This window comes from Vipera ursinii (genome assembly GCF_947247035.1).
Source record: "Vipera ursinii genome assembly, chromosome: 4".
Taxonomy (NCBI): domain Eukaryota; kingdom Metazoa; phylum Chordata; class Lepidosauria; order Squamata; family Viperidae; genus Vipera; species Vipera ursinii.
This window is the reverse complement of record NC_139514.1, coordinates 39,305,512-39,331,695: the sequence shown is the minus strand read 5'-3', so window position 1 is coordinate 39,331,695 and position 26,184 is coordinate 39,305,512. Positions and strand designations below refer to the sequence as shown.

General features: G+C 36.0%; 2 protein-coding genes across 2 annotated transcripts in view; both read right to left on the bottom strand.

The window, feature by feature from the left end:
- Nucleotides 1-24,226, bottom strand: CD101 (CD101 molecule; the record flags this gene model as incomplete). The annotated part of the gene is made up of 4 exons (XM_083362546.1): nt 1-200; nt 2,747-3,163; nt 4,945-5,319; nt 24,196-24,226. 4 exons carry the CDS (start codon nt 24,224-24,226, stop codon nt 1-3), a joined length of 1,023 nt encoding a protein of 340 aa, XP_083218672.1.
- Nucleotides 22,181-26,184, bottom strand: part of PTGFRN (prostaglandin F2 receptor inhibitor) — an 82,516-nt gene continuing 78,512 nt past the window's right edge. The window contains exon 9 of the mRNA XM_083361902.1: nt 22,181-25,326. Coding sequence (XP_083218028.1) covers nt 25,160-25,326 — 167 coding nt within the window. The 3' untranslated portion in view covers nt 22,181-25,159. The remainder of the gene's footprint in view (nt 25,327-26,184) is intronic.

Here is a 26,184-nt window from a genome sequence, read left to right as displayed (position 1 = left end):
TCACACTAGGTCTTGCTTCACTGTCATTTCGGACAGACAAGGCCCAGTAATGATCAGCACAAACCACCACCCCATCATGATGGAACCAACCCACAGAAAACCATGGATATTCTGGGTTTCCACTGAGCATCTGAGGGACTTCTCTTTTCCGTTCAGAGTTGGATTTTTGACATCAGTGTTATTCATATTCAATTTTGTATCTGTAGAAATAAAAATAAATACACAGAGTGAACATACAAGATCAAGTGACTGAACCATGAAGTTGAATGAAGAAGTTGTCTCAGATCACAGACAGTTCGGCAGGATGTTGGAGTATTACTAAATTGTATCTAAGTTGTTTTGCTTTTGTTGTATTATTATATTTCCTCTTTCTGCTACGTATGGGAAGACATATCTGTAGGTTTTCTCAATGTGATGTGCCAAGATAATGTAGAGCAGGGCTTTTCAACCAGTCGTACGGGTACCACCTGTGGTACATTGGCACCTGGCAGGTGGTACGTGACCATCCTAGAAAAGTGGTAGCAGGGGAGGGGAATGAGCTGAACTGGTGGCAACACTGCACAAGCCTAAGTGAGAGGTGGCTGGAGCTAGGCAACTGGTGGTACTCGGATGTTGCCATATCCTAAAAGTGGTACAATGGGTGAAAAGGTTGAAAAGCCCTGATGTAGAGGATTTTAAGTACCATAAAGCATGATTTGTATCTTGAGGAATAACTATATTCTACTTTGTCTCAAGAAAATATATAACTCTGGTATTTATGACATATTACAAACATTATCAGTATGGGATGGGCCAAGGGAAATGAAAAAGTCTAAAAAGCTTGTGAAAAGCTGATCAACAAGGTGAGCATTTGCTCACTGTTACTAAATGCAAAAAATCCCCATTAAAATAATCATCCTAGTGCAAGGGTAAGGACTTGGTATCCATTAGGTGTGGTGGGACTGTAGCTCTCAGAATTCCTCACTATTGTTCATCCCTGCCAAAACTCATAAAAATGAATTCAAGCATATATGAGGAGCCAATATAAGTTGCATATATATAAGATATAGGGCCAGTTTGGTTTAGTGGAGAAGGTGCCAGACTAGAAAGCAGGAGACTATGAGTTCAAGTTTCACCTTTGCCATAAAAGTCAACTGGGTGACTTTGGGCCAATCTTAGCCCAACCAAATGCACAATGTTGTTGTTGTGGGTTAAATAGGAGGAGTAAGGTGTACTTGGTATGTTCGCCACCTTGCGTAATTTATAAAAATAATGCAAGAGAAGTGTGTGTTTGGATTTATGCAACAAATAAATGCAACAAATAAGCTGCATTTCTGCAACAAGTAGAAATGCATTGGAATAACAGAATAAAGCAGTTACTTTGTTTCACACAGTAAAAGTAACAGGTAAAAAGAATATATTCTTATCAAAGATATATTTCAAAATGCACTTTCCCATCAACTCTCCAGTGTGCTGGGAGGAAAGGCATCCATAATTCTAAATGCTACAGCTAATGGCTGCTCTGATCTAATTATTAACCTCCCCCAAATTATCAATATATTGAATAATACAGAATAGAAATCCTGCTAAAATGTTTTTCATTGAGGAATATTTGTCGAATCTTTTTATAGGTAAAGTGGAACTTTAAACTGTGCTGTTTCAGTTCACAGATACATTAAAATTTATTTTGCCATGTGTGTGATCTAAGCTTCACTTGAGCCTGATTCTAATATAAGTTATAACTCTATTTTCATTAGCAGTCTTTATAACAAAGTTCACAGTCCATGACTTCATAAACTGAGTGTGACTGAAAAAGGAAGTAATAACTTATCTAGAAAATTGTTAAATGCACTAAATATCTGAATACACAAAATTTATATTGTGCTACCTGGATGTCATAATTTTATGGTAGAAGTCAATCGGGAAAACTCATATTCCACTATTACAGAATGAACTTGTAAAAAAAGACACTTGTTTTGGCTAGCACTCCCTTTTACCTTGGTGTAAAATTTGATATAGAAGTTATCAAATTTGATGCAACGATGTAGAAGCCATCTGGCTATGTCTGGTAATGGATTTCATAACCATTGTGAGCTGAAAGTTGGTATCATTTCCCTTTACTTAGTATCACAGCGAAACTGGCTAAAAGCAAAAGGAGGCAAGACATTCTCCGTTTGATTTTCCTTTCCTTTTTTTTTTCTTTTCTTTCCACTGCCTCAGCTCCTTTTTGGCTCAGAATCACATGAACAGGGCCTGGAATATCACAGCACTAGCAAATAGGGTAGTGAAATAATAGATAACCTCATGTATTCTTTCTCCACTATTTCAATCGCTGCTTGAGTTATATGGATGTGCTTCAGAAGTACCCGTTCCCCTGGTCTTCCTAAATTGAGTTTTTTTTTTATATCTATATCTGAGAAAGGCAGCCATCTTGTGTGTAAAGTTTACTTTTTTCTGTCATCATTTTTCTGAATTTGATAGGACAGGACCACAGAGCAATAGAATTTTTCAAATATGCTTCAATTCTTTTTAAGAAAAACTAAACCAAATCCCACCAAGTAGCTGATTATGTAGAGAGATCTGATGAATGGAGACTCCAGGTTTATTTATACCTAAACGTTTTTAAAATCATGGTTATAGAAAACCATAAAATAAACTAACAAAGTTTGGGGGAGACATAAAACAGTTCTCCCACAGATTCTTTACTTAAACTGTTACTATACATTGTTTATAATATGCCACATACATTAGTTTAAGAAAAGCTTACCAAGGCGTTTAATGGTCAGTGATGCTGTATTTGTCTGTTTCTGGACAATATCTTTCCAAGTTCCATCAGGGTCTTGAATCCATTCCACTGCTTCACAGTACAGTTCCCCTTGATCTGAATGTTGAAGTTTGACGATGGAAAATTTATATTCAGTATCCCCAGTTTTCACTAGCCTGATGTCACTTGAGTTGAACCGCTCAATGTAGGAAGGGCCTGGAAATAGAATGTAATCTTTGGACAGGGAAAGAATCTTCTGGGCCTTTCTGTTCCTTCCTTCTGGTATTACATACCAAGCAACGGAAAGGTGGGTATGTTGTGCTGTTGCCACTGATACATGACAAATGAGATCCAAAGAGTCGCCTTCGTTTTGCACGGGTATCTGCGACGTCATGGTGACAGAGAGTGTGTCTGGAATTACTAAACAGAAAGAAAAGACCAATTGCAGTTTTAAATTCTTCAGACAGAAATCCTTTTTTGTAGAGGGGATTGTGGTGTACTAGTCAAAGACTATGATAACGATATACTGATCTTGAAGGAATTGTGAACTTGGATTCAAACAATTAAGGCTAAGTGAATGAGGGTAAAATGCTAGCATGCAAATACATGGTGCTTCTGGCCTTCATGTTTTTTTAAAGGACTCATGGAAAACAACCAACAATTAAGGGTAGAATTTGTTTAATGAGAAAAGGAAGAAGAAGCAAAATGAACTTTAGGAAGTATATGACTGGAAGTTGGTTTTTAAGTAGGAAAACAAGCGTGAATGGAAACCAAAACCCAAGTGATCATTCCATGCAACTTTTCATTGTCCAACTGTAGGATGCAAATTAACATCTCACATTCTGCCATTTGCCAGTGCTGGCAGAAGGAGGGTCTCTGGGCCAGGGCCAAGGCAGTGGGGGGCCGTTCCCTCACTGTTTCTAGGATGGCTTCGTGGGCCACATGAAACCACTTCGCAGGCTGGATCTGGCCCCTGGGCCTTGTGTTTGACATGTCTGCCTTAACCACTTAGACCAAACTGCCTCTTTCTGGTCATTTGACTGCAGGATTATTTCAAAAGAATATTTCATGATTTCAGGAACATGATGTAACAGCCATTTGTCATCACTGATGTAACTGGGAATGGTCACTAGACAAATGGTCATATGTGAGGACTACATGTACAATCATTAAACTATATAGTACAACACATTGCTTGAGTGTGTTGCAATTTTCAAATGCTATTTTGCGCTCATCTACAAGAGAAGCTGTTTAGTGTTTTCATGAAATAACTGAGCTCTTCTGGTATTATTTATTTATTTAATTTAATTTCTATTATGCAGTTGCAATGATTTTTTTTCTTTCATCAATCATATCTGATTCTTGGAGACTACCTGGATAAGTCCCTGCAGCTTTCTTAGCAACATTTTTCAAAAGTGGCTTGCCACAGCCTTTTTTCTAGAGGTAAGAAAACATGATTAGCCCAAAGTCACCTAGTTGACTTTGTGCCCAAGGCAGCACTAGAACTCACAGTCTCCCATTATCTGTCCTGATGCCTTAACCATTCACCAAACAGACTATCTCTGGCAAAGATATTAGGCCTGTACAAAAAAAGTTACATCAAAATTCCAATGCAAATTCTGAATAACTGTGGAGGAGACATTGGGACAATACTTCTAGCCTAACCTGTGTGTGACCATGGCTTCTTGGGAAAAGAGTAAGATTGTAGTCCTTGATCAATTTCAATGAAGCATAATCAACCATTCCAAATCTATGACCCAGGTACCCACACATTCTTTTCTGTTAAAACAGAATTAATTCTTTAGTTTTGTCTGAAAGTTACAGGATCTAATTAAAGGCTGAGTGAATGTTGATCAGTAAGTTGATTGTAACCTAGCCAGGTAGCTATAGGATCCCACAAATAGTATTATAATGGATGTAGAATTAATTCATAGTGTCTCATGTATAAATTTGACGCTGAAGTGGAATTAATTATCTAGTTCTGAAGATTTATAATTATGTACAGTATTATTGTATAGTATGAACAACTTATGATCACTAAGCTGAACCTAGATAAGCAGACATGTATAGAGTCTTACAAGTAGTTTTATACATTTCACTCTCCATGTGGAGTAGAAAAAAATCTAGTAGAGTAAATCAAACATCTGACATTAAAATTTATATAGGTTTTAAGTGAATATACACTCCATACTTTACCATACCTGAGAGATTTGTTTTGGCATTGTAAGTCCCAAGATAAACATTTTCTGTGTTGGGTGTGTGGCATTCATACACACCAGCATCATTCTCCTTGAGGTCTCTAATGTGCAGGAGAACAGAATCTTCCTTGATCTTTTCAATGTAAATTTCCCCACTTTTGACACGCTCGGAGTAGCGAACATAAGAGAATCCACTGTCTCCAGTGCTGATGATTTTCATCTCTGTCTGTGGAGCTGATGGCAGATAAATGAACCACTCAAAATTCTGCTCCAATTTTTGGTAGCCACTGACGTTACACCAAATAGTGATGTGTGTGCCTTTTACTCGGTAAAGAGGTCCTTTCTGAATAGCCACCATTCTTTGTCCCACACAGGGGTCTAGGAACAAATTATTAAAAGATAATAGAATTAGTCCAGTTTATTACATTAAGCTATTTAAAAAAAAACACATTGTCCAGACCCATGAAATGGTAGATGAGAACAAAACAGTTTAAACTTTCCAATAACTATTGTTAGACAGTGGTAATATAATGCAAATTAGAACATTTGTGACATTCAAAAATCTTGCATTAGAATTCAAAAACACAATGAATTCTGCTTTACTTTGTTAAATAAATCCTATTGTTTTGATATGCTCATATTGAGTTTTAATTTTGTTCCATATAATTCAGCCTCTTTCTTCCTGTGCATGTTGTTGTTAGCTGCGAAGTCGTGTCCGACCCATCGCGACCCTATGGACAACATTCCTCCAGGCCTTCCTGTCCTCTACCATCTTCTGGAGTCCATTTAAGCTCACACCTACTGCTTCAGTGACTCCATCCAGCCACCTCATTCTCTGTTGTCCCCTTCTTCTATTGCCCTCGATCTTTCCCAGCATTAGGCTCTTCTCCAGTGAGTCCTTCCTTCTCATTAGGTGGCCAAAGTATTTGAGTTTTAGCTTCAGGATCTGGCCTTCTAAAGAGCAGTCAGGATTGATCTCCTCTAGGACTGACTGGTTTGATCGCCTTGCAGTCCAAGGGACTCGCAGGAGTCTTCTCCAGCACCATAGTTCAAAGGCCTCAATTCTTTGGCGCTCAGCCTTTCTTATGGTCCAACTTTCACTGCCATACATTGCAACTGGGAAGACCATAGCCTTGACTATACGCACTTTTGTTGACAGGGTGATGTCTCTGCTTTTTAGTGTGTTGTCTAGATTTGCCATGGCTTTCCTCCCCAGGAGCAAGCGTCTTTTAATTTCTTGGCTACAGTCCCCATCTGCAGTGATCTTTGAGCCCAGGAAAATAAAATCTGTCACTACCTCCATTTCTTCCCCATCTATTTGCCAGGAATTGAGAGGGCCAGATGCCATGATCTTGGTTTTCTTAATGTTAAGTTTCAACCCAAGCTTTGCACTCTCCTTCTTCACCCGCAACAAGAGGCTCTTTAGTTCTTCTTCACTTTCTGCCATTAGAGTGGTATCATCTGCGTATATTAGATTGTTGATATTTCTTCCGGCAATCTTAATTCCAACTTTTGATTCATCTAGCCCTGCCTTTCTCATGATGTGCTCTGCATATAAGTTAAATAGGCAGGGCGACAGTATACAGCCTTGCCGGACTCCTTTCCCAATTTTGAACCAATCAGTGGTTCCATGTCCAGTTCTCACTGTTGCTTCTTGACCCGCATATAGGTTTCTCAAGAGACAGATAAGATGGTCTGGTACTCCCATCTCTTTAAGAACTTGCCACAGTTTGTTATGATCCACACAATCAAAGGCTTTAGCATAGTCAATGAAGCAGAAGTAGATGTTTTTCTGGAACTCCCTAGCTTTCTCCATGATCCAGCGTATGTTGGCAATTTGATCTCTAGTTCCTCTGCCCCTTCGAAATCCTGCCTGTACTTCTGGTAGTTCTCAATCCACATACTGCTGAAGTCTAGCTTGTAGGATTTTAAGCATGACTTTACTAGCATGAGAAATGAGTGCAATGGTGCGATAGTTTGAACATTCTTTGGCACTGCATAGTCAAGCATTATTTTAGCTTTTAAAATATGATGTTATCATATTTATAACCAGTAGTAAGATATACTGAAATAATTATTTAAAAATTAATTTTTAAAAGACAATATGTATAGTTTCTTTCTATAATCTAGCCAAGTACTTCTTCCCATTAATTAATTTAGTAAAAAAAATAATTCTAATTCAGAAAAGAAAGTGAATTAAAACAAAGTGCCATGTATCATTTAGGAGAGTTATATAAAGCTGAATAAGAAATCTGAAAATTCTGATTAATATTGATCAGGGTTGGTTTTATTTCCAAAAAAATAAAGAATCAACAGAAATTCTAGGCTGCATATAAGAAGGAACAATTGGATCATTTACAAAGACTAAAAGAAAGGCTGAATCTTATTAATTACAAAAAAGTCACAAGCTATTTTGCATATATATTACTGTAAAATTAACTATGAAAAATATGTTAATTATTTCTGTCCTTTAATAGGATGAAATGATGGAAATTTTTATCTTGTATTATTTAAACCAGAGCTCAAAACTGTTTCAAGATTGAGGGCTTTCTTCCTATAACATAGATGAGTTCTATGTAAACATCACTTGATTTGTTTAATATTGAATCATGGCTATCACAATCAGCATTTTTAGATATATTATGGAACCAGCTGTACATCTTAGGTAGTCAGATAGCTTGACTGGACAAGAGCCATTGTTATCCTATGGTGGTGAACCTATGGCACGCATGCCACAGGTGGCACATAGACCATCCCTGTGGACATGCATACCATCGTCCCAGAAATGTGGATGCAGGGCTGGGCTGCACCCCTCTTCCTCTCCTCCATGCATGTGGAGTCTGGGAAAGCTGCGAGAGCTGGGCAGGGAGAGGCTACAAAAGGAGCAAGTTTTGGCAGGAGCGGCATTTGGTGCATACAGCGAGTGAGCACAAGCGACCAGTGGTGAGTTTCAGTGGCTGGGGCCATCTCAGCTGCTCACTGGCCTCAGCAGGCAACAACGAGGCAGTGGAGTTCACCCAGCTTCATGGGGTGGTGGCTCTCAAACTTACAAAATATGAGCCAAGGTTAGATCTATCAGCAGGCATACAACAGCAAAAATCACATTAATTCTTCAAAAGCATGCCAAATGCAAACTTTTACCTTTCAATAAAAAGTTGTTTGTATCATTGAAAGCTCTGTTATTGTGTTTTGGGCAAGTGGAGTGAGTGGGGGAGTTTTACTTTTTGCCTCATTTTGCCCTTTTAAAGAGAACGCGCCCCCAACAGCCCCCTGCATAGCGTTGCGCCATCGCCATTGCCGTTCACCTGCTGCACTCCCCCAGCCCCTCTCTTTCCCTTCCTTTGAAACAAACACACACACCCCACCTCGCCAAATGCTCCTATTCCTGCCTTCTGAATTAAAATGAGAGAAAGCCAAGTTTTTTCTTTTGTGATCTTTACATATTTAAACTGCAGCTAGAAGGAAGTGGGGAAGAAAACCATCGTGAGATACTCTTCTGTTTTAACTTTTTTTCCTTGTCGCTTTTTGGAATTTTCATCCTGCTTTCATGAGAAGGCAGCATTTGGGAGGGGTATACATCTTCTATGAAAGATTTTAAATGTTATGAACAACAGTAGGCCCTGACCTCGTTTGTTGTGTCTCAAGTATCCATTCTGATTGTGCCACTAAGTATAGATGCATTTTCTGCTGATATTGATGTGGGAAAAATGAAAAAAAAATATAGTATAAGTATAGTATAAGTTCTAAAATGAAATAATAGCCCTCCTTTCTTTAATTAAAAAAACCTTGTTTGATTAGTATTAATTTAAGAGAAGAAGACACAAGAGCAATAATCAGCAAAGAATAGGATTCATTAAATCTTTAAAGCATGGACTCATCCCAACAGCATAAATGCCTAAGTCACTACAAATAGGAAATAGAGATAATTATTTTATTCTGCCCTGTGAACCGCCCTGAGTCCTCAGGGAGAAGGGCGGTATATAAATGTTATTAAATTAAATTAAATTAAAATAATGAATAGTGGTGCCTGCAGCATTCCTAAAATTGTGAAATAATTAAAAAGATCTCTTCAAACGCTGTAAACTAATCCTAAATGGAAAAAGATCTGTGTAAGTAAGTACATTATCAATTCTTAGGATCATTAAATGGAACTTTTGTGAACAGATGTAATATTTTCTGAATATCAGGCATTGAAGGTTGGGTAGCTTTAGGTGAGCATCCAAAGATATCCAATTGGCTAATACTGGAATATACTTTTATCAGCAAGAAATAGTAAACCTGAACTTAGACTTCTATAAAAAGAAATTGCACTAAGTGAAACTCACCAAGCAGCAATAGGAGTACAGTTGGCAAGTACAAAAGAGGTCCCATTAATACTAGCATTAGTCTTCCTTCTTCTACAAGAAACATACATGCCTTTAATTGCTGAGCTCTGGCAATAAGCTTTGCCTAATAGTGATGAGGAAACTGCCACTTCTTTTTTGTGGTTTCTAAGTTTCACAGTGGAAAAACCTGTGAAATGTTTCTCAGCAATGTTTAAAAGGCCACCGAAAATCATCTGCGGACCAATACAACAGTGGTTTATTAAGAAGGCAGCTCTGTTGAATCTCATCCCTCACAATGTTCTCTGCACTTTGTATTCTCTGTAATCTTATGTTTTTTCCATTCCACTCAGTGCTGTATTATAATTGCTCAAATATGTGACATGAAAACTAAACACTAAAACTTCACAGACAAATAGTCTTTCAGACTAGAAGTTGTCAAATAGGTTTGTGCTTTCATATACCTCAATATTTTCTTATTCATTCTTAGTTCGTTCTTGGTAATTTCAATCCTTATTTAAATCTCAGTTTTCCTTAGCTCAAGGAAGGGATGGTCTTGCCTTTCCTTCACAATTATGATAATGATGATACGACACAGAGCCCATATTGTTCTTTTTCTTCTTCATGAAAAGAATAAGATAGAATTTCTCATATTTTTCCAATAATAGAATGCAAAGAAATTCATTTACAATTATAAAAAAAATATCAAATGTTTATTTAAAATAAGTGGAATTGATTCATGTATATTCACTAGATGACACTTTAGAAAAAAGTTGATGTATCAATTGGTAATTCAGAAGTCCTGCAGTTTGATTACCCAGAAATAGTTCTATAAAATGGGAGCACTGAATAATGAGCACAATTAGACATCTTGTTTATTTTTTTTTCCTTGAAGAATTATGTATCCTTACCTGACAGAGTTATACTCCAGGTCTAAACTTCTGGTGCTAAATGCATCTAGCTGCTAAGGAATGTCAAAATAAATTAATGACTATAAATTCCAGGGGTGCCAGAATTGCAGTTGTTGAGCAAAACAGTCATGTGGGCAGTTATGTGACATCTTAATGCTTAATGACCACTTCACACTCAACAACCAAAATGCCAGTTCCAATTGTGGTTGTAAGCCAAGGACTAAATCATAAATCATGGTTGATAACTGTTAACAAAACTACTACCATGAATTTAAATTATTTTATATTGATCAGCCTAACTATGAGGGCTGTAAATTCCATAGTTTATGTCTTATAAAATAGTATTATTTATATATTTGTTTTTTTGTTCCTTTGAGTCAGTTTTGACTCTTGGCAACTGCCTAGATTATTCTCTGCAGTTTTCATGGCAAGGTTTTTTTCTACATGCCTCCTTCTTAAGGCTGAGAGAGTGTGTCTGGCTCAAGTCACCCAGCTGGCTTTGACCTAAAGCAGAGCTAGAACTCACAGTCACCTGATTTCTAGTTGATGCCTTAAGCATTACAGAATTTAACTTGATTTTATATGTATTATTTTATGATTCTGTTGGAGCTGTACTTACCTACCTGAAGCTAAAAAGCTTCATGTGCTATTTTTTCTTTGTTATGGAAATAACACAAATGTTTTCTTTTTCTGCAACCCTTCAGCAGTGCCCCAAATTGAATGTAATCATAAACAATATACCAAATATATTTGTATAATAGCTTTTTGTCAGCAAATTATTATATTATCAATTTTATTTTCAATCCTTTCTCAAAGATTTTTAGAAAGCAGTTAACTTTCTGTATAATTGCTATCACAATGGGTTTATATTTTCATTGTAAGTAGTGACCTAAATGACAAATATTAAATTGTAAAATAATTTGTACATATGAATTTAATTTGTATATTTTTATGATAAAAGAGATGAAATGATAGAATGTGTTGAAACCACAGGAACCTTGGGGGGAGTGATCATGCAGTATTGGAATTCAACATTATGCAAGCACAAGCAATAGAACACAAACTTAAAAGAGGTAATTTCAACAAACTTAGAGCTTGGGAAGGATTCCATGGATGAGAATAGTCAAGGGGAAAACAATTCAAGAAGCTCAGAAAATTTTGAAAAGTGAGATTATAAAAGCCCAGTCTAACACAATACCAACGAAGAAGAAAAATAACAGCTCTCAAAAGAAACCAGCATGACTGCATAAAGAACTCTCTGATAAATTGAAAGACGAAAAGGACAAGTATCAAAAGTGGAAAGAAGGGCACATAACTAAGGCCGAATATCAGCAAATAGCCCGTGCCTGCAAAGATGAAATGAGAAAAGCTAAGGCTCAAAATGAATTAAGGCTTGCAAGAAAAGTAAAAAATAACAAAAAGCTTCTTTCAACATATAAAAAACAAGAAAAAAGTTATTTTTTCTATTAGTGGAAGAAAGTGGCAAGAAGGTGACAAGCAACAGGGAGGAAGTAGAACTACTCAACACATTTTTGCACCCATATTTACACAAAGGGAAGAAGTCCAACCTATCAAAAACAGTACCATAAAAAACAGATTAGAAACACAAGTTAAGATAGCCAAGAAAATGGTAAGTGAGCACCTGTCCACCAGAACCAGATGGACTACACCCAAAGGTTCTGATGGAACTGGCAGATGTGATCTCAGAGCAACTGAACTATATCTTTGAAAGATCCTGGAGCACTGGGGAGCTACCAGAGGACTGGAAAAGAGCTGATGTAGTTCCCATCTTCAAAAAAGGGGAAAAAATGGATCCAGGAAACTACAGACCTATCAGCCTGACCTGAATACCTGGGAAGATCTTGGAAAAGATAATCAAGCAATGAATTAGCAAACACCTAGAGGCAAACAAAGTCATTACCAAAAGCCAACATGGGTTTGTCAAAAACAGATCATGCCAGACAAATCTTATTGCATTCTTAGACTAGGTGACAAAATTAGTGGATCAGAGGAATGCTGACAATATAATTTACTTGGACTTCACTGAGGCATTTGATAAAGTAGACCACAAGCTACTACTTGATAAGATAGAAAAATGTGGGTTACACAGCATCACCACCAGATGGATTTACAATGCCTTGGTAAGGCCACACTTGGAATACTGCATCCAGTTTTGGTCACCACAATGTAAAAATGACATTGAAACTCTAGAAAGAGTACAGAGAAGAGCAATAAAGATGATTAGGGGAATGGTTGCTGGAATTGGGTATGTCTAGTTTAAGGGACGCGGTGGCTCAGTGGGTTAGGACGCTGAACTTGTCGATTGGAAGGTCGGCAGTTTGGCGGGTCGAATCCCGAGTGCCGCGTAGCAGAGTGAGCGCCTGTTACTCGTCCCAGCTTCTGCCCACCTAGCAGTTCGAAAGCACGTAAAAATGCAAGTAGAAAAATAGGGACCACTACGGTGGGAAGGTAACAGCATTCCGTGCGCCTTTGGCGTCTAGTCATGCCGGCCACATGACCACAGAGACGTCCTCAGACAAGCGCTGGCTCTTCGGCTATGAAACGGAGATGAGCACCGGCCCCTAGAGTCGGAAACGACTAGCACGCATGTGCGGGGGAACCTTTACCTTTACCTTTTTAGTTTAATGAAGAAAAGGACGAGGGGTGACATGATAGCAGTGTTCCAATATCTCAGGAACTGCCACAAAGAAGAGGGAGTTAAGCTATTCTCCAAAGCACCTGAAGGCAGGACAAGAAGCAACAGATGGAAACTAACCAAAGAGAGAAGCAACCTAGAACTATGCAGAAATTTCCTGACAGTTAAAACAAGTAATCAGTGAATCCAGAAGCTGTGAATGCTCCAACACTGGAAGTTTTTAAGAGACTGGACAGCCATTTGTCTGAAATGATATAGGCTTTCCTGCCTGAACAGGGGATTGGACTAGATGACCTCCAAGGTCCCTTCCAATATTAATAATAATAATAAGTCCAGGAAAACTACAAGTATGATTGGCTTATTTTTAGTGTAGTCCTTCCATGTTATTAAAACCTGATTATCATATTTACCAGATATATTGCATATACATTACATTAGCTTTTGGTAGCTACAATTAGGTCCACTTTCAAGACATTACGACATACTCTGGATTCTAGAACAATTTTTATAGCATAGGCTATTCCGTTGTACTTCTCCATTTACGCAGAATCAAAATTACTGTTCTGCACTGAATTCTTTAGTCAAGCAAGGAGTCTTAATAGAGAAATGGAGAGCCTGCGCCATGGTATCTATTATCTCATTAGAGTCCATGTTCCACAAATAGGCTGTGGATTCAATTAACTTTTATGGCTATGCTGTATAAATTTCTCAACTGGCCTCTTACTTGATAAGCTTTTGGGACTCTTGTTGAAAGAACAATAACATCAAAGTGTAGAATAGCATAAGGAGGTCCTTTGCACGTATGTATGTATATGTGTACACACACACACACACACACACACACACACACACACACACACACACATGGGGCAGGGAGGGAGAGAGAGATGACATTTATATTCTGCATGCTGAACTTATATACATATGAGACAGGAAAATAATCACTTCTTTCTATGTTCTGTAGGGCATACAGTAGCATTCAGTGGAGCTGAAATTGCAATAATGGACAGTCATATTATGACTTTCTGGGAACTGAATGCTGCTTTTGTGTTAGTTTAACAAGCAAATCTAGAATGCAGCATTCTCCCTTACCTCTCTCTGTAGTAATTTCCTGTCTCTCTGAATTGCTTCTACTTACTAGTCATGCATATTGGTCCAAAAAAACATATCAAAACAAAACTGAATGGCATCAAATGGGCTGTTTAACCCTGGGAACTATTATACTACTCTTTTCAGCCCACAACTCTGTAATTAACATGCACAATGTGCTTTGAATTAGATGGATTAATGAAAACAATGTATTAAATGGCAATGATCAACCCCCATAACCCCCCAAAAGGCTTGGTTGACCTGCATAGGTCCACAGTGTTATAATTAACGATAGGAGAGGAAATCATTTAAACAACTTGAAACTGGAACACAGCTTGTAAATGAAGCCAAAGAAAGATGTATCAAAAAACAAAATCAAGTATTTGTAGAGATTTTAAAACCGAGCTTGCCAGATCTTTTTATGGTTTGAAAATGAAAATGAGGGTTAGGTGCACATGTGCCTTCAGCTAAGTTGCTGACAATGCTATACATAGATAAAACTGATCTACAATAATATAATATATTTAATTGTGGATGACCCTGGGAAAAATGAAGAGAGAGAAGTTTGTTATTTTCTCACAACATTAAAATTAGAGAGATCTACTGAAGCTGAATGTGAAACTAAAAAAGAGAGAGAGAAATTTTATTCACTGTATGAGATAAGGCATTTGGTGCTTTCTGATGTAATGCTGACATTGACTACTAATTTAGAATTTAGGGACAGCAGGACTGTCCCTAAATTTAATGTTTATTTTGCCTGAAGCCAAGGCAGCAAATTTTAAGTTGCTAAAGAGCACCAGTGGAAGTGAAGTATAACTTGTGACTTTCCTGCATGTATCTGATCATCCATGATGATGTGACAGAGAATGCTACTATCTAGGACTTTTGCCTGATATGGGAAAACTTTCACTGACAATATATTCCTGATGGATTTGCTAATTTCTACATGTATAAATCTAGTAGCTGTATGTATTTAGATTTGGGAAGGGGCTAGGGAGTTGAATGCATTTTAATATTAATATTCTCTTGGCAGTCTGTCACAAACTTGACAGGAATCTGCTTGTCAATTCCAAGCTCTGCCATGGAAATGTTGGTCATTGATAACATTTATTAAAAGTTAAAAGTTTTATTCTCCACCATTAGGCTTTAAATGACTATCTGCAATTCAACCCTGGAATTTTACTCTAAGATTTTGAATTTGTGTATATTGTCCTTGTAATAGAAAAAATAGAACTAACAACCTTTTATGACAGAATCATATATTTGTAGCCTCAGGGACACAAACAAATTATTGTGGGTTTTTTCCTGATGATTTTGAATTTGTGCACTTATTTATAGCCATTGAATTCCTTACTATTATGAATTTTATTGATGTTTAGAGCCATTTTAAAAGGTTTCCTGTCCGATTTCTGCTATTGTTTTTTCTGATGTTCCATTGAGGAAACTCTTAACCTTAAAAATCTACATTGTGATCCACTTTCTAATAAAATGATTGTATGACTGTCTTTTACCTGCTCTTTATGAAACAATACATATTTATCTCCAGGTGACATGTTCCTGGTCAGTCTTATACAGCTCAATGACTTTGCTTTCTATTTGGTTTTGTAACTTAGCTCGGCTTAACGTTTTCTATCTTTGCTAAGGTGCATGAGTTCCTGTTTTATCCAATGCTGCTTATTGCTTCATAGAAGGTTAAAACCTATACTTCTTGTGGTTTTGTTTCTGTATGCTCCATCTGTTTTGTTCTGACTGTTTTTATTTAGAAATATAATTCAACTATACACAAGTTTAACTGCATTTTCTCTTGTGGCCGACAGCCTGTGCATTTAACATTAAAGGTATTATTCACTATTGTATTGACGTTATTTTTTAATAGTGAAATAGAAGCAATGTCAACATTAGCCAAATATAAATATATATGGTAACCATTATATAGTGAGAAAAGAATTCATATCCATGGTGGTAATTAAAATAAGCAGAGCTAAAATATTTTTAAAGAAAAATAATTAAAAAGAGAAAAGATATCTATGATATCCATTTAGTAACAATATACAGTACATTAATTCAATTGCTAAGCTTATCATTAAATCTAGACTATTCATTGACTTCTTTCATCAGCTTTCTTTTAATTAGATAATGGTCATATCCTGAATCGGTCCCTAAATTTTAGCAATTTTTTTTACAATTTATTGCTAGATCATCTTGGCCCCAAATTCAACAGAACTAAAGCTCTAACTATAATAAAAATTTCCTTATTTTGGAACATAATTTAGCAGTATATTTATATATCTCTATCCGATAAATTTACCTCAGAGATAGTCTCCTAGATAAAGAAGTCTCTTAGATAAAGAATCAGAGACAGAGCTGACACCAAATAAACACTTTCCTTCAGACTCCTACTGCCCTATTGAGATAAGCTGGGATTGGACACTAAATAAATTTAAATAAATAAAATGGGACATTAGTTTGCTGAATTATTCAGGGCCAGTGGATTTTGACCTCCAGCTGAAGAGGGATATCCTTGGTAAAAAGGCTACAAACTCTCTATAACAGACAAGCTGGGGCTGTCAAATTTTTCATCTTGACTAGTAGCAGTCAGTCAGATAAATCTTGAAAAAAATAGTCCATCAATAAAGTTTCTAAATTATCCCTCCCCTTTTTTTGTAATACCGTAGGCAGCACTTAACACATGCATTTTTGCGCATATATGACACCCATGGAAATCAGAAATAGAACAGGAATTGAGCAACAATACAAAACATGTGGCACATTATTAAATAACCTTACAAGACTGTGTATTTTTTTTAAAAAAAGGAAAGAAAACCCAAAGCAAAAAACAAACAACCCAGCCTCCCCCAACCACACACAACTACAGGTACAGTACTGCTAAGTTAGAAGCATTACTCTAGCACCCTCTAGGGGTATTAATCTTAACAGGAGACTGTTCATTTTTTAAAAAAAAATCATGAAACCTTTCAATACAACTGCTAAATTTCAGATTTTTAAAATGGAAGGAATTATATAAAAATATTGGGAAATGCTTGCCCCGAGAAGCAGAATTAAACTTTGAGTGTTCTACACACTTAACGGCACCTCTGTCTTTTTAAACAAGAAATGTTTAGCTCTTTTGCATAGATTATATATAGTTTTGTTTATAATGTAAACCTTACTGGAGATGAGTCTGCTAATGGGGCAAAAGACCCAGTGCATAACTTTGAGGAGCAGGTGGCAGTCATGGCCAGGAGGGCCTTTGCACAACTGCAGGTTATGTGCCAGTTACATCCCGGCTCATTGTCACACCCTAATCATCTCCCCATCTTGACTATTTCAATGCACTCTACATGAGGCTGCCCTTGAAAAGCATTTTGGAAGCTCCAATTGGTTCAAAACACAGTGGTCCACATGCTTTTGTGCAGACCCAGGCATGCATGTGTCACATCTGTGGGAACTGCATTGGCTGCTGATTTGCTTCCAGGTGCAATTCAAGGTACTGGTTGTTAGCTTTAAACCCCTTCATGGCTTGGGACTGGGTTTTCTGAGGAACTGTCTCTTCCCAATTACATTCACCCAACCCACTAGAGCAGGGAGGCAAGGAATGTTGCAGGTCCCATCCGGCTGGTTCCAGAAAAAGGACCTTCTCCGTGGAGGCTCCTTCTCTTTGAAATATCACCCCTGCAGAGATTAGACTGGCCTCCACTTTGACACTCTCTTGTAAGACCCTGAAGGTTCTGCCAGCATACCTGTGTGTTGTCTTCTGGGAAGTGGGAGGATTATTGTTTTTTATTCTTTTGTATTGTTTTTTTAATTTTGAAAAGTTTAATTTCTATTTTGGTCTGGAGGCTGAAAAATGTCACAAGTAACTGCTCACCTTTCCTCAATCGTTTGGTATTGTTATGCCTATTTTTGACTTTCATTTGATACAAAAGGAAAAAGAATAAACCTCATCTAAAAATGCAAGAATAATTCTCTTTTTCTTATTGGAAATATTAAATATTGTAGAAAGAAGATGACTTTTAGTATTAAGTTCTTGCTGCATGAGTTTTCACATGTACTACGTTTCAAAACTAAACAGAAGTTTGGATTGCAATAGAAGATTTCTAAAAGCTGATCGGAGGGGAGACTAATGACTGTTGAAGGGGATAAAAGTATCATGTACATTTATCAATTATTAAACATTTATTATAAAGAACAGAAGAGTTTCCACAAATAACTTCCCATAGGTGATGGGACCTATCAGAGAGAATATTTTAAATAGCAACACCTGTTTGAATATGGTTAAAGTAATAGAAAGATTTTGGATATGAATTTTACTTTAAGAGGAAGGAGTCTCTCACATAACAGAGTACTCTCTCTTTCTTCTCTTATTTCTTGATATGAATAATATAAAAGAGTTAGAATGGCTTATATATAAGGACATATTTTAGATGTTTAAATGTGATTGATTTTAACAAAATTACAATGGATTGAAAAAAATATTTTGAATAAGAGTTAAAAGACCAGATGACTAAATTTATTAAATGGAATATTTAAAGATTAAATATATTCTTAGTTATGGTAAAAAAGAATGGAAATTTTTGGAAATATATATGTATTAGCTTAGGGGAAACACGGACTTTCAGTAGTATACTATTTTTATCAATCTTTACTCTTGTTCTTTTTTTCTCTTTTTTAGTCTTATTTATTCCTTAAGTAAGGTAAAAGTTATGGGATGGTTTACATGAGAGAAAATAGAATCAAATATTTAAATGTAATTAACTATGAGAAAATCTTAATCAGTAAGAATGTCTTAAACATTGTGGGAAAAACAAACGTAAACAAGAACTGTAAACGGGATCTATGATGAGGCAACCAGAATGACTAGATAGAAAAGAAATATTATATTGATGTGATTATTATTTGTGAAATATTAGAAATTTTTTATAAATTGTTATCTATCAAAACATTAAGAATTGTAGTAACTTAGGGTTGGTAAAAGAGAACATTATGGGAAGAAGAGGAAATCAAGTAAAGCTATTATGTGGATTATAGAAACCAATTGTTAGCTAATGTTTTTTAAATGTAAACCCAGACAACACAGTTTACCAAATATTAAGGTGACCATGTTAATATATATATATATATATATATATATATATATATATATATATATATATATATATATATATATATATATATATATATATATATAAAGGTAAAGGTAAAGGTTCCCCCGCACATGCATGCTAGTCGTTTCCGACTCTAGGGGCCGGTGCTCATCTCCGTTTCAAAGCCGAAGAACCAACGCTTGTCCGAGGATGTCTCCGTGGTCATGTGGCTGGCATGACTAGACGCCAAAGGCGCACAGAACACTGTTACCTTCCCACTGTAGTGGTCCCTATTTTTCTACTTGCATTTTTACATGCTTTCAAACTGCTAGGTTGGCAGAAGCTGGGACGAGTATATATACTGTATTTAATAGTAGGATGTCTTATCTTGTGTTCCCTTTATTTTTTGAGCAATATATATATATATATATGTATATGTATGAAAAGATTTTCCACAAATAACTTCCCATAGGTCTGTGCACAGATACAAGATTTGTAGAAATCCAACAATACCTTTGGAAGCCATGAGAAAAATATTCCCTTTAATTTATTCTGTTTGGCAAAGAGCACCATACCTTCTCATCTTTCAGATATATTGAGCAGAAATTCCAGTCCATTTAGTCTAACATATAGGTGAACCTTTTCCGAGCTTAGGCTGATATGCCATTTGGACTGAGTCACATTCTCTTTATCATGGGTTTTGACTAATGTGACCTTTATCAGGCTGCTTTTGAAGATCCTCAAAATGCAGTTGGTATAGAATGCATTCAGCAGGATGTTGATGGTTAAAAAGTATTACTATCACATAATTCCAGTTCACTGGTTGCTATGTATTGGCTACCTATTACTTTGGATTAGTGATTGTTCAGAGTCCTAACCACTTGTTTGATTAAGAGAGCCTGGATCCAAGGGGAATCCTCTACTGCAGTGGCTCTTCTGTTTTGTAACATTTTATCTTTGTGTATGAGCCAGATATCCTCCTGATTGTTAAAATAGTCTTGTTTTGATAGGCATTTGATAATGATTATTGAAATGGGGGAATGGGTAGGTAAGAACAGAGACCTCTGGAAGTAAACAAGAAAATAAATATGCTAATGTGCATTGGTTATGGCAAATATTTAATTTCAAGAGCTGAAAAGAGATAAGTCATTTACTACTGATTCTTCTTATAATAGTAATAATGATAATACAGTTGGAAGGGACCTTGCAGGTCATCTAGTCCAACCCCCTGCTCAGGCAGGAAAGCCTATATAATTTCAGACAAATGGCTGTCTCTTAAAAACTTCCAGTGTTGGAGCATTCACCGCTTCTGGAGGCAGGTTGTTCCATTGGTTAATTGTTCTGTCAGGAAGTTTCTCCTTAGTTCTAGGTTGCTTCTCTCCTTGATTAGTTTCCATCTGTGGCTTCTTGTCCTGCCTTCAGAAGCTTTGGAGAATAGCTTGACTCCCTCTTCTTTGTGGCAGCCCGAGATATTGGAACACTGCTATCATGTCCCCCCTCACCCTTCTCTTCATTAAATTAGACATACCCAATTCCAGCAACCGTTCCTTTGTTTTAGCTTCCAGTCTCCTAATCATCTTTGTTGCTCGTCTGTACTTTCTGTTCAATTATATTAATAGGAGACACCCATGAGAAATTTGTTTTACCTTTTATTATATTATTTGATAAAACCTGTCTAAAATTGGCAAGTTCATGGAATTTCTCCCTATTTTATTTCCAGAACATAACAAATGACCAGTTTTTCAGTTAATATGAATGTGTTATTTCCTAACATCTAGTCTAACATCTGAACCACTACATCAGAGAGCTCTCATTTTGTTGGTACTTTGTATTTTTAAATGTACTTTAGAACTGTTTCTATTTCACAAGATCTGTAAGATTCAGACCACCTTGAATGAAAACCTTGGATATTTTTCCTTCTGAAATGTGATGTTATTGATTACGTTAACTCATAGATGAAGTTTCTTCAAGGAGACCACATATTTTGGGAGGGTGGCAGATGAAGAAGACAACTTTCAGCTGCATAATCAGACATTTTATAGTATAGTTTAAACCTTTTCTGAAGCAATGTTTCATGCAATGTTCAAAACAAAGCTTAAAACAGAGTTTTCAATATATATCATAGCTTCTTCATTACTTTAGTAAAGCTAAATTTCACTGCAAAAGATTATTTCAGGCCCTTCCAAAAGTTGAGAATGACATATTAAGAGTCAAAAGTTTAGTGGAACAGAAGTTCCTTTGTTTCTCTTCCACCCACAATCCTGCTTGGCATCTGACTATACTTAGCCATATTTTCAAGTGTCAGTATTTCATACTGAAAGGGGACTCTAAAAAGCTCAGAACTCTGAAGAAATCCTACATTGCAAATATCTAAAAAAAATTATATATTCCCATGTGTTCAGGCATAAATATTAGCATTCATATAATCTTGCAGTGCACATTTAGCTACAGTAAGCATATGTATTATAGGCTGTAGTGAACTCTTTAATAATATGGGGTAGATGAATGGATCAGACTCCCACCCAATTATTTATCAAATATGTAGACTTTACAAGTTTAGTTTCCTTATCCACGACAGCAGCCTAAGTCTACAATTGGACTTCAAGATCTTTCCATCTTTGGAACTCGTAATTTACCCAATATTTATTTATGAAGAGAATATTTCAATTCATGTGGCCACCACAACTTAAGAAATAAGCTTTTATATCAGTTTATTAGTGCCAGGATCAATTTATAAAACTTACTAGCATAAGAGATTTTTCTGCACAAACATTATCTTGAAGGAATGAAGGGATGTAGTTCTAGACTGCACACATAGAGATTATTCCTTCTAAGGAAATACCATTGCAGTTTTATCAACATAATTAATAGAAGGTAAGGGCTGTGAATACATTTTCAGCACAATACTAAGCACAGCACAGGGGAGAATACACTTCAGTTGCAAAATCACTTTTTTTCAATCCGTTGCTTTGAAATAAAATCAGCTATAAACAAAATTCACAAACAAATTGACAAACTACAATTCTCTTTCTTCTCTAAATGTCATGCAAATGTTGGGATATGCAACAGGAAAAAATCCACCCATTGGGAAAACATATCTAGATTCCTGTGTCTAAAGCAAAAATATTCTGTAGTTCAACATAATAACCACAAAACATAGATTTTATAAAAAGACCATTTATTTTTCATATAAAATCACACATATTACACAGAATCATTATAACTGTCCAATTCTTATCTTCTAAAGCTGTTCTGCAAATATTTTTAAAATCATCCAGAACTGCAGTTGAATCTTCCCTCTTATAATGAACAAAAGATATTCAATTTCCTTTATTCAAGATACTTCTGAGAAAAAGTTCATTTCACATTCCAAGTGTCCTCTGTTTCTTTAAGTTGAAAATGCCAGAAAATGATAAACCAGATCAACGGAAGCCCTTAGGATATTTGACTGTTGAACCCATGACTGAAGCTTTATACTGAGTATCTGAGTCCTAAATAAGAAACAGAGTGATCGTAACGTAGGATTAAAAAAAAATCTAATGGAGATAAAAGAACTATTTGAGGAATAATATAAAACTGGCACAATTGAAAAAAGAGTGTACTATTCCAGGTGTAATTCAGAACAGGACATGAAGCATCACCTCAAATCCAAAGGGAGGAACTACGTCCTGTTGGCCAATTATGCTTGGAAGGAACTGTCTTCTCTTTCTGGTCCAGAAGAATGGGCAAAACTAGAGAGACAGGGAATCCTCTATGAATAACAAGAAATCCCTGAATCAAAACAACCCTGAGTTTCTTTCCACAAAGAGACATTGTCAATGTGCAACAAGTGCTTGAGAAAATTCAAGCACTCTCCTGGGCTCAACTATTCCATAATTATTGCATTTAGGTATGTTTTTGTTTCTTCCTCAAACTGTGAGAACAAAAAGACATATGAAATAAAAATATGCATGAAAGTATCATTTGTGCTTCACATAATAGTTTCCTTATCCCAATTTTTACTCTAGAAATAAGATGTTTCAATTATACACAAAAATAATCTCAAAAACTAACTCGTAGTATGAAACAATAAAGGCAAAGACATTTGTCTAAAGTTGTGGTCTGTCAATTTAAATGACATCTAGGGTCATGCCATAAATGTCAAGTGTAAAACAGTTTGTTATAAAGAAGTCTTTCTGAAAAAATGATTGGTCAGCCAGCCAAACCATTTGCTAAGCCTCCTAAATAGATCCAAACTCAAACCATATTGGCTTTATAAATTTTCCATGTCACAGATTTGCAGAGACATCTTTAGACTCTCAAGATACAAATCTTTCAAGGAGCATCCATTTGAATATCCCAAAATTACAACTGCAATCTTATGATCACCTTGATTAGGACAAAGCAGTAGAAATCAGGACTATAACACAGCAAAGAAGAACCAAATCAATTTTAAGCAGATATTGTGTAGGTAAAATCGGACAGTCCTCTAATAATACTCCTTGAAACTTCCATGAAAGATATTTCTAATGAGGCTTAGCCTGAAGCTCAAATACCTTGTTTAAAACTGTAAGGTGATATTCAAAAAATTATAAATATGCACTTAAGTCAATGCACAATGAGCGATCTGTACACATTTTTTCATTTCTTAGATGAATATACAGAAATGACAGCAATAATCATTATTAAATCTGTACGTGTGTCTTCAATCTGTGTATAATGTACATTCAACTCATATTACACCAGTATATTTGGAAGATCAACATTTTCTGTTCAGTCTAAATCATTTTGAAAAATGATTCATATTCTTTTACTTCAGTATAATCTCTTAGCTTGATTCAAATCATACTATATTTAAAGCATAATGATTTTATTATACTTTTATTCAGACTTCTTATTGCTTAAAAATACTAGCTGTGCTTGAAGATGGACTGTCCCAAATTACAGGACAACCTCGTGGCTGTGGGATAACAGTATGTGGAAGACAAGACCAAAGTCTCTCTGTATTACAGCACCGAAAAAGAACCCTCCGTAGGAAAAAGAGATAAAATACCTGTGGGAAAATTATTACCTTCCTAGCGAGTACATAGAGTAAATGGTACACTGAAGGGAACAGCCCTTGGCATTGTGTCATGCACAAAGAAACATCTGGGAATAGGCATTTTCCTTTACTCCTATATCTAATCCTTTCCATCCATCTTTCTCACCCTTACCCTGCAGTGCCAAGTCTAGCTGAAGTGGCATGCTGGGAATCAGATCATTTCTTTGCTAACTAAAAAGAATCCATGGCAATGTGTACTTGACTTTATTATAGTTCATTCCACATTACTGTTGTGATTAGTCAGGATCTGTCCTCCAAATTAGCCATGTGTGGATAAAGAGGATTCCTAGGCATTTGGTCACTGAATTATTAATGTAGTTTTCTTTAGAACATTTAGCAGGCTCCATCCAGTTTCTGAAGTGTAAGTAATTACATAAAACCCACCAGCACAAAAGGAAGAAACAGGAAATCTGATGGTGCTTCTCTAAAGGTTTGAGTCTCAAGCATATCTAACTGAAAGATAACAACTGTGCTTTTCAACAATAAATCAGAATGGAGTGGGCACGGTAAGAGCAAGTTTATACAAAGTACATTTTCTAAAAATCAGTTTGCAAGGCTGCTAAAAGCAGCATCATTTTTTAAAACTTTTTTTAAAAATGAATTTGAATCTCACCTAAGACACAAGAGGGATTTTATCTTAAACATACTGTAATCTAAAGCACAAAAACATTTCCTTCCTTCTCTAGAGATGTTACCTAGAGATCACTTAGTTATAAGGCAGACTTTTTAATTTTATGCAAACAATTTCAATTCCACCCTATTAAATAAGAAAAGGGTTTTGTTTTTGTTTGTAAATCACAACTTTTGGTAGTGAATCTTATTTCAAAGTCTGTGGAACAGTTTTCCTTTGAAATAGCTATCCCAATAAAAAGTGCCATTGGAAAAAGAGCTAAACGCTGACAAACACAACATGTGTTCTCAATGTGAAACATTGGTAGAAAAAGCAGCTCCAGATCCAGAACAAGGTCAGATGGTTCTGTTGTCAGGGCATTTTGGTTCACCACACTCAAATATGAGTAAATCTGGCCCTTCCAAAATCCCTCTGTCCCCAAAATAAGGCCATCCATCTCTCTTCTTCAGTCCATTTCCATAGACATAAGGCGCCGGCGTTCTCGCCTAGTTTCTTGAACTTCCTTCTTGCAGCACCAGCGGGAACTACAATAGCCAATCAGGCAGGATAAAAGTCCGATAACTGAAGATAGGCCAATGCCAATCAACAGTGGAAACTTGAAAGCATTCAGCACTGAGAGAGAAGGAGGGGGAAAAAAAAGTAATGTTATAGACAAATCACATGGAGCAACAATTCTTTTAATATGAAAAGAAAAAGAGTATTTCTAATCTAATAAGAACTGACTTTTCTGTATTATTTGTTCAAAGGATCTCTTTTTATTCCTTTCCTTCTTTGAATTTGACCTGGACTAAGACCTAGATATTTCATATTCAATATGACTGGACAGCTGTTTACTGGAAACTAATTCTGAAACCAAATTGTCATTCCTTGTCAAGCAAGAGATATAAAATGACATATTTGTAAGATGGGCTAGCTACCACTAAGAATATAAAGTATATCGCCATACAACCAGTTCTGTCTAATATTTGGAAATCTTCTATTCCATTTGTTTTATTCTCCTTTTTCTCTGTCAACTAGGGAGTTTTTGAATTGATTTTTGTAGTATTTTTATTATTGAAAGATACTGTGGAAGGTACTGATATTTCTGCTATTATTATTAATCTATCAATTTAAAAAAATCATATGGTAGAAATTGCATATTGCCTTGGAATTTTACTGAATTATAAGAAATCAGGGAGGCTACTGGAGAGATGTTTGTATAAGGAAAGGCACATATAGCTTTGTCTACCTTGCAACTATAGGCTGAGGGTAGGGAATTCTTAGAAAAAAGGTAAAGATTCTGTCCTTCATCTAATCACATTCAATCCTTTTCCTTCTTAGAAAAAAAATGGCAAGCATTATTTACTTATCCAAATTGCAATATACAATAAAACAAAAACAGAGGAAAGATATGACACAGCCTTCTTTCTATTAGACTGTATTTGTTGCTGCTACATGATATAAAAAAAATCTTGACAGAAAGGTAAGGAT